Raw genomic sequence first — 17487 nt, forward strand, 5'->3', positions numbered from 1 at the left:
CGAACTGTGGTGGAATGGTGCACCTAATCTTCAGCAAGCATCGCCAAGACCAGATGAATCTGAAACAATAGAAGAAATTCCGGAAATGAAAACTGCGGCAGTGTTAACAACCGTAGAAAAACCAGCCTCCATAATGGTAAGTTTCCAGTTCCCAAGTAGAGCGCTCAAGTAAATTTCCTCCTTTTTCCGTAAGTAATTTTGACATTTGTTTAACAGACAGCATTTTTACGAAACGATGCTGTAAGAAGGATGTGAAGAATAGGGCACTGCATACGGCGGTTGCTAGATAAATTGTTCGTTGTTCGTGTGGCGTTTCGTGGCCTTGTTGTTTACGATTTGGACTTAGATAAATTTCGTTCGTTTCCTCAGGAAGTGTGATTGAAATTAAAATTTATTTTTTGCGCGCGTATGGGGAAAATCCAGATTGTTAGATTTCAACGGAGTTCCAAGGGAAATGCTAATGAGAGACATTGCGCTTTGATTCTAAGGGAACTTTTAATGGTATTACAGCGAGAACTATGGTTGGATACTAATTATAAATTCTGCAATATTGGAGTTCGGACTACGGTGGGAGGAATTCTGCTGGGACTCTGACGGTTACCTTGTGGAGTTTTAGACGAAATACGAGGTAGGACAAAGCTTCACGGGGAATTTAATGAAGATCCACGAAAGATTCTTTGTGATGAATCTTTTGGCATTCCGTACGAAGGTTTTTCTTTGGGGTTTTGCAGAAAGTTCTCTTGAAATTCTTCCAGATGTTCCACCGAAAAATCCACCAGAAGTTCGCAGGGGATTCTCATAAAATGTCTCTGACATTTTCATTAGAAGTTCTACAAAAAATCCCTCCGTGAGTTCCTTCTAATTCTGGATTTATTTATTTTGTTTTTTTTTGGGGATCTTCTAAGAGTTCCTTCAGGGTTTTCTCCAGAGGTGTTTTCTAAGATTCTTTCAGGAGTTTTTTCGAACTATTCTACAATAATTTCATCCGGGATTTCTTTAGTATTTTTTATCCGGGGTTCGCTCAGATATTTATTCGGAGATTCCCGCAGGAATTCCTTCCGGGATCATTTCAAGAGTTCCTTCTAGGATTTCTACAGGAATTCATTCTTAGATTCGTCCTGGAGTTCTTTCAGCGATTCTTCCAGGAGTTCTTTCTAAGATACAACTTTTTGAGATTCCTCTAGGTTTTATCTGGACGTTTCTTATGTGAATCCTCAAAGAATTCCTTTTGTAATTTTTATAGCTTCTTCCGGGATTCCTCCAGGAACTCCTTCTAGGTTTCCTCTAGGAGTAAATTTATGGGTTCCTCTCATAGTTTCTTCTGGTATTTCTCCAGGTTTTTCTTCTAAGATTACACCAGGGGTGGCATCAGAAATTTTACCCGGGATATCTTCCGGGAATTTTTCAAAAGTTCTTTCCGGAATTAATTCAGAACTTCCAGACTCCTGGAAAATAAGTCAAGGTTTTTCCAGGAGTTCCTTCTGATTTGTCCAATAATCCATCCAGGATATCCTTCCGGGATTCCTCCAAGAACTTCTACTGGGATTCCTTGCAGATTACATATTCTGGAATTCATCCTGGAAGTTTCTTAAATTTTGCTCATAGAAATACTCCAGATTTTTTTTTATTCTTTATGGAAGTATTCTAAGACTTGCTCTTGAGTTCCTTATAAAATTCCTCCAACAGCTTCTTAAGAAATATCTCCAGCAGTTTTGTAGGGAATATCTACATGAGCGATTATAGATATTTTTTCAATAGTTTCTTCCCAGATAAAAATCTGAAGACATTCCAAAAGGTGCTGGAGAAATCCTAAAAAGAAGTTGTGAAGGAATCCCTGAAAGAACTTTTAGAATAATTTCATAGAAATCTTCTGGAGGAATCTCTAGAGAATTCCATGAAGGGATTTCTAGAGAATTCCATGAAGGAATCTCTGAAGGAATCCCGTATGGAGTTACAGGAGTAATCCTAGAGAGAACTCCTGGAAGTTCTGAACAAACCCTAAACAAATTGCTGGAAGAATCTCTGAGGGAACTCCCTTTGGTATCCCAGAAAGAACTCCTGGAGCAATCCTGAATTAATTTCTAGAGAGATATAAGAAGGAATTTCTGGAGGAATCCCAAGCAGAACTTCTGAGGGAATCTCAGAGCAATTCTCGTAGGGATCTGGGAACGAATTCCTGAAATTCAGAAAGATTTCCTAATAAAATGGTAAATGACTAATTTTTTACCAGGAATAGTGTATTACGTAAAGCTAATACCATACAAATTTCATCATTTCGGACCCATACCGAGTACCCGCCGGCAACGGCAACTGGGCCTCGGATGGGACCAGGAAAATGGCGGCGATATGGACGACGGGTAAATACCCCGTGCAGGAGTTGGTGTCTACTACCTATGAGGGCTTCGTGGTCGCCAAAGTAAACGGGGTCTTCTTCTGTAGCTGTTATGCGCCTCCGCGGTGGCCGATCGAGCGGTTCACGCAAATGCTGGACCGCTTAACGACCGTGCTAACAGGGCGAAGGCCGGTGGTAATAGCGGGTGACTTTAATGCCTGGGCTGTGGAATGGGGAAGCCGTTTCACGAACCAGCGGGGTCAGATCCTGCTAGAAACACTGGCCATCTTAGATGTCGACTTGGCTAACGTCGGTACCAAGAGTACCTATAGTCGAAACGGAGCGGAGTCAATTATTGACGTGACCTTTTGTAGTCCTGGCCTAACAAGTAGTTCGAACTGGAGAGTAGATGATGGCTACACTCACAGCGACCACCTGGCGGTTCGCTACAGTATCGACTACAACAACAGCAGACAGCGGATAGAAGAAGAGGCGGCCAGGCCAAGGCCAAGCCCTCGTAGGTGGAAGACATCATACTTCGACGAAGAGGTATTTAGGGAAGCGCTCCGCCGTGAGCGAAACTTACTCGGTTTAGACGGCGACGAGCTGGTAGCGGTGCTCTCACGTGCGTGTGATGCGACCATGCCTAGGAGAGTCCACCCTAGAAATGGGAGGCCACCGGCTTACTGGTGGACCGACGCGATTGCGGACCTGCGCCGCGCCTGCCTACGGGCTAGGCGGCGGATGCAGCGAGCACGATCAGAGGAAGAGCGAAACGAACGGCGGGTGGTGTTCGCCGCTGCAAAAGCCGCGCTCAAGACCGAGATAAGAGCAAGCAAAAAGGCCTGCTTTGAGGGTCTCTGTCGGAGTGCCAATACGAACCCGTGGGGTGATGCCTACAGGATCGTTATGGCCAAGACGAGAGGTGTGATGGCTCCTACAGAGCAATCTCCAGAGATGTTGGAGGGGATCATCGGAGGACTTTTTCCGCGTCATGATTGTAGTTGAGCAGGCCCACCGTGCACACTACCACTATTACGGTTGATGAAGTAGCCCTACCTGGCATAACCTACCGTGGTCAGCATAGCTGTTACTGATGGGTATGAATAGGGACAAAACAAAACAACGATAGATAGGGATCAAAAAACGATCCAACAAATTAAAACGTGGTTGTTTTTTCTCTTTTCTTAAACTAAAACACGTTAAAAACCCTTAAAATAAACTTAGTTATTAGTTGTTTATTGAACTCGTAAGTACACGACACTGAATTACACTAAAATTATATAAAATATATTAATAAAATGAATTGTACTACACAGAAACACACAAATTTGTTGTACACAGTTGCGGACATTGAACATACAGGTTAAAAAGGAGGGACTAAATACGTAAGTAAAATTAAATTGTTTACACGATTGTTTAATTAACATAAATAAAACTCCGCAGCTTAAAGCATTCTCAACCCGCAAAAACCGAGTTTGCTAAAAAGGCTTCCCGAAATCCCGTAGTTGTTCACGCGCCGTAACAAACTTTAAGGTATTTACCTCGAAGCGGAACGCATTAGCGTTCGGAATGTCGGTCTCTAATAATACAACGAACAAGCGCCGCGGCGTCATCCGACAGCTGACGGACGAAGAGAGCTCCGTTGCCGCCCGTTGTCCTTCATGCGATCGGCCAGATGTGGCTGATAGATGGATGGTCCAGTGTGATCTATGCCAAAGGTGGTTTCACTTCTCCTGTGCGAGAGTCGATGAGAGTGTGCGAGACCGCAGTTTCGCATGTGGCACCTGCGCACTTCAACACGGGTTGGAATCCACTAGATCGACCACATCCAGCACAAATTCGGCGAGAAGACGGCTCGAGCTCCTCCGGTTAGAAGAGGAAAAGGAACTTCAGGAGAAACTGCTAGCGGAACAAGTCGAAGAGGAGGCGGCTCTGCAAAGGAAGATAGTGGAAGAGGAACGGGAGCGTCGAAAGAGGATCATGCAGGAGAAGCTGGATATTGCCAAGCGGTATATCAACAAGAAGTACGAGGTGCTACAGGAGGAGGAACGATCAAATCATGGTGGGAGTCGGAAAAGTCATTCCAGCACTCGAAGCAAACTGAGCGACGTTGAGAAGTGGGTGAATAACCAAAATTTGGCCTTGGTAACTGGATCCGGGACGAGTCAAGCCCCCATCGGTGCCACGCCAGTTGTCGAAATTGACCCCAAAACAACAGCTAGTAGTTCGTGTGGCGGTGCAGTTCCGATCGTTTCCGCGCAGGCTGGTGTTCCCAATACATCTGTAGCAGCTACCGGTCCGTACAACCTTAACAATATCGCTTCTTGGGGAATACTGGTACCCCGGTCGGGTCAGGGCCCAGCGAATTCAGCTTCGGTTCCCCCTCCATCGCTACCGACAACGTCCAGTACTCCGATGCAGGAAAAGCAGATTCCTCGTAGCAGCAATCACGTAGCAGCTGACATTTCTCCCCCCGCGACGACGCAGCAAGTTGGGCCAGCAGTGTACGATATGGACATTTCTCCACCTCACGTCGGCGAACGGTCTAGAGCGGATCTAGAGCGAGAGCTGCAGGAACTGCAGCAACAGTTAGCCAACCTCAAACGAAGTTCGTTCAGTCAGTATCACTGTCCAGCTCCTGGTGGCATCAGCAACGTTTCAGTTCCAGTAACTAGCCTAAGTAACATGGCAGATACAGGTACGTCAAACTTGCATGTTTTGTTTCAAACGACTCAAGATGAAGGTAGACAGGCGCAGTTTCCGCGCAGTTACCCAGTAGGGACTCAGGCAAATGTTAGATTCGCTACACAATGTACCATACAGAACACGGTTCCAAACACTAGCTTTCTTCCTCGCTGGAACCCGATGGTTTCATCAAGTCGCTTAACGTCAAACCCACCAGGGGTTCCCAATCCGAGTTTTTACAACGATCCCAATGTTCTCGCTGATAACTTGTTCCAGCAGTATGAACCAAGAATTTCCAATCCCAATACCCGATCAACTTTGTCGGCAGAAGCACCTTCCTATCCTTTTATCGCGAGTGAAAGAAGTGCTCCGAATCAGATAAGTCAGCCAGTCGCTTTTCCGGTTGATGTTATCTCCCGCCCTTTCGTCGCGAGTGTGCCGAGTGTCCCAAATCCAATCGTTACGCCAGTAGTGTCACAACGAGCGGTTCCTGATCCATCGGCCAGGCATTGTGGACCGAGTTCGCAGCAAATCGCCGCGAGGCACGTCGTGCCCAAGGAGCTTCCGGAGTTCGCAGGTGATCCCATAGAGTGGCCATTGTTCGTGAGCAGTTACAACAACTCGACTCGAATGTGTGGATATACCGACGACGAAAATCTTATGCGACTACAACGCAGCCTGAAGGGGAATGCGAAGGAAGCAGTTCGGGGGCATCTCTACCATCCGTCATCCGTGCCACAGATTATGACCACCTTGGAAACCCTATACGGACGCCCGGAATTAATAGTAAAGTGCTTGACGAGCAAAGTGTATTCTACTCCGGCGCCAAAAGCAGATAAACTGGAAAGTCTCATCAGTTTCGGACTCGTTGTGCAGAACCTCTGTAGCCAGCTGCAGTCTATGGGTATGGAAACCCATTTGGCCAATCCCTCACTACTCCAGGATCTGGTAGACAAGCTGCCAGCTAACATTAAACTGGACTGGGCTATGTATCAGCGCCACGTTCCAGTAGTGGACTTGCGTGCTTTCGGCACCTATATGACCACAATTGTATCTGCCGCTAGCAAGGTCACGCTTTACGCAGAGCCGTCTACAAAGCCAGAGAAGCCTAAAGGGAAGGAAAAAGGTTTCGTCAACGCCCATTCAACGGAACCCCATAGACACAACGATCGCGACAAGAAGGAGGAGACAAGCGGCGTGAGTGTAGGCTATCAACCAAAGCCGTGTCTGTTGTGTAAGACGGAGGGGCATAAAGTGAAGGATTGCGAGGGATTCAAGCAATTAACGTTGGCGAATCGATGGAAAACTGCTCATCAGCTGAGCCTTTGTCGTCGCTGTCTGATTCCACACGGAAAGTGGCCATGCAAGGCCACAGTTTGTGGAGTAGGTAACTGCGAAGCGCGTCATCACAAGTTGTTACACCCTGGAGATCCCCAGTCGTCGGTTATCGAAAGTACGACACCAGCATTAAACCAGCCCGCATCGTCAGCGACCGTGAATGTGCATCGACAGCATCCGTGTCCGGTACTCTTCCGAATACTGCCAGTTACACTTTACGGGAAAAGTGCATCAGTCAACACGCTAGCGTTTCTCGACGATGGATCATCGCACACGCTTATCGAGAAGGAGTTGGCCGACGAACTAGGCGTTGAAGGCGAAGTGGAACCCCTGTGCCTACAGTGGACAGGCACTATACGACGAACAGAAAGTGAATCCCAGAACGTTCAGCTTGCAGTTTCGGCGATTGGTAACGATCGGAAGCATTCTTTGGATCATGTGCGTACGGTGGAGAACTTGGATCTTCCTCCACAATCGTTGCAGTACGAAGAAATGGCGCGCAAATTCGACTACCTTAAGGGTATTCCTGTGGACAGTTACTCTAGCGCTGCACCTCGTATCCTGATCGGCGCCGACAATGCCAAATTGTTGCTGACATTGAAGAAGCGAGAAGGCAAGTATTGCGAACCAGTTGCGGCGAAGACTAGATTAGGTTGGACCATCTACGGCAAAGCAGAAGGCCTCAGCGATTCACCCGAACATCGTCTCCTCCACATTTGTGCTCGGTCGTCTGATCAACAGCTACACGATGCAGTGAAGAACTTTTTTTCGATCGAAAACGTAGGTGTAGCTCTGGTTCCGCAAGTCGAAGCCGACGAAGATCGCAGGGCACGAGAAATTCTGGAAAAGACAACTGTTCGCACAGCGACTGGAAGATTTCAAACAGGTCTGCTGTGGAAGTTTGATTGTGTCGAGTTTCCGGAAAACCGATTCATGGCAGAACGACGATTGACTTGTCTGGAACGAAGCCTCTCCAAGAAACCGGAGTTGTACGCGAACGTCCGTCAGCAGATACTTGACTATCAAGCAAAGGGGTACGCGCACAAGCTTACCAATGAAGAATCTACTAGCAGTGAGCCAAACAAGGTGTGGTATTTGCCGCTAGGAGTCGTACAGAACCCGAACAAACCCGGAAAAGTTCGGGTCATATGGGATGCTGCCGCCAAAACTGGTGGTGTTTCACTGAACTCAATGCTTCTACCAGGCCCGGATCTTCTCACCTCGCTTCCATCTGTATTGTTCCGCTTTCGCCAACGAGAGGTTGCCGTCACAGGCGACATAAAGGAAATGTTCCACCAGATTATCATTCGTCCGGAGGATCGGCAGGCTCAGCGTTTCTTGTGGCGGGACAATCAGGGGGACCCGATTCAGGAATATGTTATGGACGTAGCCACGTTTGGGTCTACATGTTCGCCGTGCTCTGCCCAATACGTGAAGAACAAGAACGCTGAGGAATGGAAGCAGAGATATCCCGAAGCAGCTGCAGCCATAGTAGAGAATACCTACGTAGATGATTATGCAAACAGCGCGGATACGGTTGAAGCAGCAGTTCGCGTAGCACTCGAGGTGAAGGAGATTCATGCTAGCGCGGGATTTGTCATTCGGAACTGGCTCTCGAATTCCGGACAAGTTCTTCGACGGGTCGGGGAACAAGGTTCAGAAACCACGAAAAGCTTTTCAGTGGGAAAGTCAACCGATGCGGAACGAGTTCTGGGTATAACCTGGCTTCCAGAATGTGACAGCCTCACGTTCGCTGCCAAGTTTCGGCCTGATATTCAACATCTACTGGACGAAGCCACGATCCCAACCAAGCGTCAGGTTCTCAGGGTCGTAATGAGCATCTTTGACCCCCTCGGACTTGTGGCGGCATTTGTTGTTCACGGCAAGTGCTTGATCCAAGACATTTGGAGAGCAGGCATCGACTGGGACGACCAGATTCCATCGGAGATAGTCAATCAATGGCGGCGATGGGTCGAGGTGCTTCGTAATCTAGACCACGTGAAGATCCCGCGGTGTTACTTCCCTGGGTACGATCCACGCAGCCTCCAAAGCCTGGAACTTCATGTTTTCGTTGACGCGAGTGAGGCGGCGTACGCTTGTGCCGCTTATTTCCGAATTGTCGACCGTGGGAATGTTCGCTGCGCACTCGTTGCTGCCAAAACTAAAGTGGCCCCTCTAAAACCGATGTCAGTACCCCGGCTGGAGTTGCAGGCTGCAGTCATAGGAGTAAGATTGTTGAAGTCGGTCCAGGAAAATCACACCTTACCGATCAGTCGTCGTGTGATCTGGGGTGACTCTAAAACGGTTCAATCCTGGATTCGTTCAGACCAACGCAAATACCGGCAGTTCGTGGCCTTTAGAGTCAGCGAGATCCTTAACGAAACGAACACAAACGAATGGCGATGGGTTCCGACGCGGCTCAATGTTGCGGATGAGGCCACGAAATGGGGCAAAGGACCATGCTTCCAAACTAACAGCCGGTGGTTCGTGGGACCAGAATTTCTGTACCAGGACGAATCTGAATGGCCTATTCAAGAGTCCTCCCCTCCGGACACTCCGGAAGAAATGCGTATGGTTCACGCTCACCATAGAGTGGCTCCGGAATCTCTGATTCAATATCACCGTTTTTCCAAATACCAGCGGCTGCTGCGGACTATGGGATTCGTTCTTCGCTTCATCGATTCCTGCCGTAAAAGAATTGATCCCGAACGGCGTGACGCTAGGACATTATCGAAAGAAGAACTATTAAATGCAGAAGTCGTGCTGTGGAAGCTGGTGCAGGCCGAAGAATACTCTGAAGAGCTCACAACAGTGCGCAAAAATCAACAGTTGTCACCAGAATGCGGCAAGCGGTTGGAGAAGATCAGTCCACTGCGCAAGTTGTCGGTATTTTTGGACGATCAAGGAGTCTTGCGGATTGAAGGGCGAATTGGTGCGGCCAAATGTGTCCCATACGGGTCCAAGTTTCCCGTGATTCTTCCGAAGAAGCATCGGTTCACCGAGTTACTCATCGGATTCTTTCATCAGCGCTACGCACACGGTTTTGGAGAAACAGTAACGAATGAACTACGACAGATATACCACATTCCAAGTCTGAGAACAGTTGTTCGGAAAGTGGCTAGGAGTTGTCCATGGTGTACTGTGTATCGTGCTGTACCAAAGGCACCTCGGATGGCACCTCTTCCAGCTGTACGAGTGACCCCTTATGTCCGGCCATTTACATTCATCGGAATCGACTACTGCGGACCGTTTATGATTCGGATCGGCAGAAGCAGCGTAAAACGGTGGGTTGTGCTCATCACCTGCTTGACGGTACGAGCCGTACACCTAGAGGTGGCCAGCAGCATGTCCAGCGAGTCGTGTAAGATGGCGATTAGGCGGTTTATAGCCAGGAGAGGTGCTCCGCAGGAGATTTATAGTGACCAGGGCACGAATTTCGTCGGAGCGAGCAGAGAGCTACGAGCGGAAGTTGCAGCGGTGAATCGTGTCTTGGCAGGAAGTTTTACCAACCGTGACACCCAATGGCGGTTCAATCCGCCCGCCGCCCCACACATGGGTGGCGTGTGGGAACGCCTAGTACGAACTGTGAAGACTTCGTTGGAATCTCTAACGATCAGCAAAACTCCGGACGAAGAAACTTTCAACACTCTCCTCATCGAAGTCGAAGGAATCGTCAACTCCAGGCCGTTGACGTTTGTGCCTCTAGGAACGGAAGATGATGAAGCGCTTACACCCAACCACTTCCTGTTGCTCAGCTCGAATGGCGTTTGCCAGCCACCGCAATTACCAGCAAAGGACAGTGGTCGGTCGCTTCGGGCTAATTGGGACCAGGTGCGGTGCTTACTGGATGAATTTTGGAGCAAGTGGATCAAAGGATACCTGCCTACAATCTGCCGTCGCACGAAGTGGTTCGACGACACCAAGCCAGTCAACGTTGGAGACCTGGTGTTCATAGTCGATGAAGGTATACGAAACAGCTGGACACGCGGGAAGGTTGTGAAGGTGATCCCTGGCAACGATGGAAGAGTACGAAGAGTGGATGTGCAGACGAACAACGGAGTGTTGCAGAGACCTGTTACCAAAGTGGCAGTGTTAGACGTGGCAGTTGGAGGTACAGCTGAGGATGACCACTAGCAATACGGGTCGGGGAATGTAGTTGAGCAGGCCCACCGTGCACACTACCACTATTACGGTTGATGAAGTAGCCCTACCTGGCATAACCTACCGTGGTCAGCATAGCTGTTACTGATGGGTATGAATAGGGACAAAACAAAACAACGATAGATAGGGATCAAAAAACGATCCAACAAATTAAAACGTGGTTGTTTTTTCTCTTTTCTTAAACTAAAACACGTTAAAAACCCTTAAAATAAACTTAGTTATTAGTTGTTTATTGAACTCGTAAGTACACGACACTGAATTACACTAAAATTATATAAAATATATTAATAAAATGAATTGTACTACACAGAAACACACAAATTTGTTGTACACAGTTGCGGACATTGAACATACAGGTTAAAAAGGAGGGACTAAATACGTAAGTAAAATTAAATTGTTTACACGATTGTTTAATTAACATAAATAAAACTCCGCAGCTTAAAGCATTCTCAACCCGCAAAAACCGAGTTTGCTAAAAAGGCTTCCCGAAATCCCGTAGTTGTTCACGCGCCGTAACAATGATCCTAGTCCTTGGCCTCCTTTCGTAGGACAGCCGGGGACTGGGGCTGGCGATGAGGAAATGGTCACCGATGTGGAACTTGCGGGGATAGCTAAGTCCCTTAGCGTAGGTAAGGCCCCAGGACCGGACGGAGTTCCGAACCTGGCCTTAAAAGTAGCTATTGCAGAAGCTCCCGATATGTTCAGGTCTGCTATGCATAAATGCCTGGACGAGGGAGTTTTCCCAGAAGCTTGGAAGAGGCAGAGCCTGGTACTATTGCCAAAGGCGGGGAAACCACCCGGAGACCCGTCGGCATATAGACCAATATGCTTGATTGACACGGCGGGGAAGGTGCTCGAAAAGATCATCCTCAATAGAATGTTAAAGTTCACTGAGGGCGTAAATGGTCTCTCGAGCAACCAGTATGGCTTCCGGAAGGGGAGGTCCACCGTAGACGCTATCTTGTCGGTTACAAAAACCGCCGAGAAAGCACTCGAGCCTAAGAGGAGGGGAATTCGCTTTTGCGGGGTAGTGACTCTGGATGTAAGGAATGCATTTAATAGCGCCAGTTGGGCTGCTATTGCTGATGCGCTCTTGCGTCTGGGGATACCGGAGTACTTGTACAAGATTCTCGGAAGCTACTTCCAGAATCGCGTACTAGTATACGACACGGAGGTGGGTCGGAAGTGCTTTCACATAACCTCAGGAGTCCCGCAAGGTTCCATCCTGGGTCCGGTGTTATGGAATGTCATGTACGACGAGGTGTTGAGGTTAGAGTACCCAGTGGGAGTGGTGATTGTCGGATTTGCCGACGATATTACGCTCGAAGTCTACGGTGAAACGATCGAGGAGGTGAAGTTGACTACCGACCACTCGATCAAGGTTGTGGAGGCGTGGATGCGGTCCAGAAAACTGGAGCTGGCTCACCACAAGACAGAGGTGACGGTTGTTAACAACATGCAGTCGGCGCAGCAGACGGAGATCAGTGTAGGAGAGTGCACTATCCTGTCGAAGCGCTCTGTCAAGCACTTGGGCGTGATGATCGACGATAAGCTTACCTTCGGTAGCCACGTCGATTATGCCTGTAAAAGAGCCTCCACAGCTATTGCGGCACTGTCCCGGATGATGTCCAATAGCTCAGCGGTGTACGCCAGTAAGCGCAAGCTTCTGGCTAGTGTTGCTACGTCCATACTTAGGTATGGCGGCCCGGCGTGGGGTACCGCGCTAAGTACTGAATGCTACCGACGGAAGCTGGAAAGTACTTACAGGCTTATGTGTCTGAGGGTTGCAAGCGCGTACCGTACCGTGTCACACGACGCTCTCTGTGTCATTACTGGTATGGTGCCTATCAGCATTCTTATCAGTGAGGACATGGAGTGCTTCGAAATGCGCGGCACAAGAGGCATACGCAAAACTGTCAGGATGGCCTCTATGGTCAAATGGCAGCGCGCGTGGGACAGTTCCACCAAAGGAAGGTGGACCCATAGGTTGATACCGAGGGTAGATAGTTGGATTAATAGGCGCCATGGGGAAGTTTCATTCCACCTGACACAGGTCCTTACAGGTCATGGTTGCTTCCGACAGTATCTACACCGTTTCGGGCATGCGGATTCTCCCGAATGCCCAGTGTGCAATGGTTTAGAGGAAACGGCGGAACACGTGTTGTTCGTGTGCCCGCGTTTTCGCACAATGCGTGACCGCATGCTTGCCACATGCGGGGAGGACACAACTCCGGACAACTTGGTCCAGAGAATGTGTAGGGATGAGATTAGCTGGAATGCCGTTTCAACGGCAATCACCCATATCGTCTGGGAGCTACAGAGGAGGTGGCGCGTGGACTCGGAGAATGGCTAGTCCAGATGCAGTACAAGAGGTGGTCCAGGGGTTCGAAGTCGGCTTCGTAGGTCATACCGGTGCCCTGCGGTCGAGATCGACCCTTACAGCGATTAAGTGGCCGCGGAGAGGAAGTCCCGGTAGCGGTGCTGTCGTGGCGTCGGTCTACTGGGTTGGATCTGAGCCCGCGGTTGGAAAGGGGTCCCCGGCAAGGGTCGGGGTAGGTGAGACCCTGCTGTCTGCAACCTACGGGTGCATCTGATAGGGCCTGAAGGGTAGTGATACCCTTCCTTTGCGGGCAGGTCAGATCGGGTTGCACGTGGGCATCAGTTCTTGATGTCCGCTCAGCAGTAGGGCGCGGGCGGGGTTGACCCTGCCCGCCTTCCGAGGACAAAGGGAGTGGCGAGGACCACTCGGGAAACTGGCTAAGCGCCAGCATGCTATCGTGATGGACTCTCCAGTGCGAGTCATCGATGTTCGTTGCTGCTAGGCTACGGCAGCTAACCTTGAGGGTGCGATATGCACTAGCCCCTCTCTGAAGCAATACCTTCTTGGTGGTTCCGGAGAGACGTAGGGTTTGGCGACCATAGGAATGTGTTTTAGTGGGTCGAGGAGAGAGTAGTCCTGGCTTCTACCGGCATTGTAGAAGACGGCCTCATCCCCACACTACCCTAACCTTCCTGTTAGGGTGTCTGATGAGCAGATTTATCCCCCTATGGTTTAGAAGGAAAAAAAAAAAAAAATACAAATTTCATCAAAATCGGTTGAATATTGGTGGAGATATCGTTGAAACAAGAATTTTGCCATTTGAGAAGTTTGAGCAAACGAATGTTTTAAAAAATATCACTTCTTCACTGTTATAGCTCTAGATCCAAAAATACTGAACCGATTTCAATCTGTTCTGTTTGTAAAGTATAGATGTAGAAATATTGTGTAAAAATTTCATTCAATTTGATCTAGATCTAGCCGTAATAAAGTTATAGCCGTATAGGGGGATTAGGGGCATAATGGACACCCTAAGCAAATGAGTATGTTAGGCCTGTGTAACAGACAAAAACTTAACATATTATCAGTTGGCTTACAACTTTAACTTGTTTCCTACGTATTTCAATCATTTACTGCTGCTAGAATGTCATTATTGTGAAGAAATAATGAATTGAAAAGCGTGTGTTTTTTGGGGCTGGCAGGAAAGGTACGGGGCGAAATGGACACCCATCGGGGCATAATGGACACCCCTGCATAGTTTATGATGTTTCTTTGAGAATATCGACCAGTTAAGTAATTTGCCTACGGAGATCAATACCACAGATATAATACTCCATCTTAGACGAGTTTACATAACTTCAAAGTTAATTAAATAAATTTTAGGCTAAAATAACCGGATTGATCTTTTTCAAACTCTCTAAAACGCCTAACAGTATGCAGCGCACGTACATCCATTCATAATTGCCGGTGTTCATTTCGCCCCGAATCGACTACAACATTAAAGTTGCAATTTTCAGTAAGTTGTGATCAAAAATATAATACTTCATCCATTGCTAAATCTGCGTATACATGTAGATAAGCTAATAATTCACTTGTTTGTATGGTGGACACACTCAAACACTCGTAATACCTTATTTGCTGCTGCTTCGAAATTATAAGAAATCCACCATATGAAAAACATACTTCAATTGCAATGATATTTTGGTTATTTTGAAGGAATATAAATGGTACTTTTGAAAAATACAACAATGACTTGTTCCTTTACACTTATGCATTAAAAGTTTTACACAAAAGTCAACGGTTTCCGCAAAAACAGGGGTGTCCATTTCGCCCCGGGTGTCCATTATGCTCCTAATCCCCCTATGTGGCACAAAGTCACAATAAGCAAAAATGTTTTTTTTTTGTATCGTAACATTCAAACAGTTATAACTTGAAAGTTGTCAAGCAATTTGGCTAAGAACAGTTTTTATAATGGATTTACAGTTTCAAATGTTAATAAAAATCGGAACAGTCATGACAGTTGTACAAACAAAATAGTACACACGGAATAAAATGATTAAAAAGTACCAGTAGGTATATTTTAGCCTTGAAGCGATTTGAGTTTTGAATACTAGGAAAACGTATTGAACCGATTTTGAGATTTTTTTTTACCAGTTTATTGATACTCTGTTAAGAACTTCGAGTCAAATTTTCAGACGTCTTGACGAGTTACATCAAAATTATAGCCTGAAAAAATTTGCTTAAATCTTATTTTATGATATTAATAATATCTGCGCCAATACCAAACTGAATTTGTTGCGATTGTTATGGTACTAGCTACACATTATATATTATTCCTGCTCAAAAAAATATTTGATTTTGTGAACGCAATGAAAAGCTATACATTATTTTCTGTGTCCAAATTTCATCGAATACAGTCTTTATTTCCCTGGTTCTAGTGCACCATAGAACATTCAACAAATGAAATAAAATGATTATGATGCAACAGTTTTTAGAATCATTGTCTCCTCATCAGCTAAACTCAAATGCTATTTCCTTTTTTCAACTGTCGAACTATTTATAAAAAAATCAGTTTTAGGTTGTCTTTAAAATTTTTGACACTACGTAACGGCTACGTAACCTCAAGAAATTCAATCTTGTGTTCTGATGCAGCCATGCTGAGGGACGACGGAGTACACATTGTAGAGCGACACGGCTAAATACTAATGCACACTGTGAACGCGCAGGCGCGAAAGAAGAAACACAAAGAAAGAGAAATGTCCCTTTTACTCACGGAATAATACATCGACATATTATTCCGGAAAATCAACAACATGACTGACAGCATCGCATGACAGTGCCATCTGTTGGCAAATAGCTTTCTGGCTGCGAATTACTTATCAACTGCGAACGCTTAAGTAATTTTGATTGCAAAAGTTTTACGTGAGCATTACTTGTCCTATCCTTTTACACAGTACTTATCAAGTGGAAACTAGCCATAAGCCTGGATCGTGTAAGCAACTATCGGAAACTTCAGAGAGCCTGGGCCTACGTCCTGAGATTTATCGACTTGATTAAACACAAAAGGCGTGACGTCACTTCTATCAAGGCAGTCGAGATGACCAATGCAGAACGAGCGATATTTCTAGTGATTCAACAGGAAGCGTTCGGCGACTTGAAGAAAAACCTACAGTCAGGATCATCAAAACGGCATAGTTATTCGAACTTGGCTCCGTTTATTGGACTCGATGGGCTCATCCGTGTAGGAGGACGATTGAAGTATTCAGCTATTCCCTACGACGGGAAGCATCAGGTATTACTACCGGAGCGACACTATGTAACAGAAGCATTAATCCGCAGACTACACGAAGAACATCACCATGTCGGTCAAGGAGGATTATTAGCGATTGTTCGTGAACGTTATTGGCCTCTTAGGGCCAAATCAGCCATCAAACGGATCCTCTCGGGCTGCCAGATCTGTGCCAAACATCGACCTACTTTCGGCAAGCAGATTATGGGCGACCTTCCGGAGCATCGTGTCACACCGGCACCCGTATTCTCGAAGGTTGGAGTAGACTATGCTGGACCCTTTCTACTGAAGCCTGAGGTGAGAAGCACGAAATCGTTCAAGGCGTATGTAATTGTCTTTGTATGTATGGCAGTAAAGGCAATTCATTTTGAATTGGTGTCGAACCTAACTTCAGAAAACTTCATCGCTGCATTGCACCGTTTTTGAAGCAGGCGTGGCATTCCGTCCGACATATTTTCTGACAATGGGACTTCATTTGTCGGGGCCAACCACGAGCTGGCAGCTTTGAATAGCTTGTTCAATGGTCAACTGCATCAGGGCAAGCTGGGTGAGTTTTGCGCGACAAAGGGAATTACGTGGCACTTCATCCCTCCAAGAAGTCCTCACTTCGGGGGCATATGGGAGGCAGGAGTCAAATCGCTCAAATATCACATGAAACGAATTATCGGCGAAACTCGATTGACGACGGAAGAAATGAACACTTTTCTGGCCCAAACTGAAGCGATTTTGAATTCTCGTCCTTTGAGTGCGATGTCAGAGGATCCTAGCGATATGGGAATTTTGACGCCTTCCCACTTCCTAATTGGGCGATCGGCGGTCGCCATTGTAGGAGATGACGACGTGAGGCGCAGCATGCCATGATATAATTTGAATTTATAACGGTAACCATGGTAACGCGCATGGTGCGCATAGCATTAAGATAGAGAAATAAATTTTCACTTTACTGTAGTAGCTCATAGAACACACACGTGTTTTATTTCGCTGTCCGATCTACGGCCACTCCATTCCAATAGGTTATGGGCCATTCGGAAGTTCCACAAAGAAAAGTTTTCTTTTTCGGTCGCGTGTGAAGCACCGGAAAAACCGCAAGTTTTGTTCGAGGACGCGCCGCAATTGGATTTGCCGGTCATCGATGGAGAAATTCAGCATGGAGAGGCTTGGAAGCGACAACTACGAGAGCTGGAGTTTTCAGCTAAAAAGCCTGCTGATGCGCGAGGAGTTGTGGAGGTACGTTACCAACGACGCGCCAGAACCGGTCACGGAAGCGTGGACAAACGGAGACGCCAAGACGCAGGGGACGATTTCGCTGTTCGTCGGAATCACGCAGCAGTCTTTGATCCGTAAGTGCACCACGGCCAAGCA

At 47.1% G+C, this 17487-nt stretch overlaps 2 protein-coding genes across 2 annotated transcripts; both read left to right on the forward strand.

Moving 5' to 3' along the window:
- The first annotated feature begins 3904 nt into the window (after positions 1–3904).
- LOC134286643 (uncharacterized) lies at positions 3905–10492 on the forward strand. The gene is made up of 2 exons (XM_062848291.1): positions 3905–5033; positions 5238–10492. The coding sequence occupies exons 1-2, from the start codon at positions 3905–3907 to the stop codon at positions 10490–10492; spliced, it is 6384 nt and encodes a 2127-aa protein (XP_062704275.1).
- Positions 10493–15933: 5441 nt separating this feature from the next.
- LOC134286644 (uncharacterized) lies at positions 15934–16986 on the forward strand. The gene is made up of 2 exons (XM_062848292.1): positions 15934–16448; positions 16557–16986. The coding sequence occupies exons 1-2, from the start codon at positions 15934–15936 to the stop codon at positions 16984–16986; spliced, it is 945 nt and encodes a 314-aa protein (XP_062704276.1).
- The last annotated feature ends 501 nt before the right edge of the window (positions 16987–17487 follow it).

The sequence above is a fragment of the Aedes albopictus genome, chromosome 2, assembly GCF_035046485.1.
Source record: "Aedes albopictus strain Foshan chromosome 2, AalbF5, whole genome shotgun sequence".
Classification (NCBI taxonomy): Eukaryota; Metazoa; Arthropoda; class Insecta; order Diptera; family Culicidae; genus Aedes; species Aedes albopictus.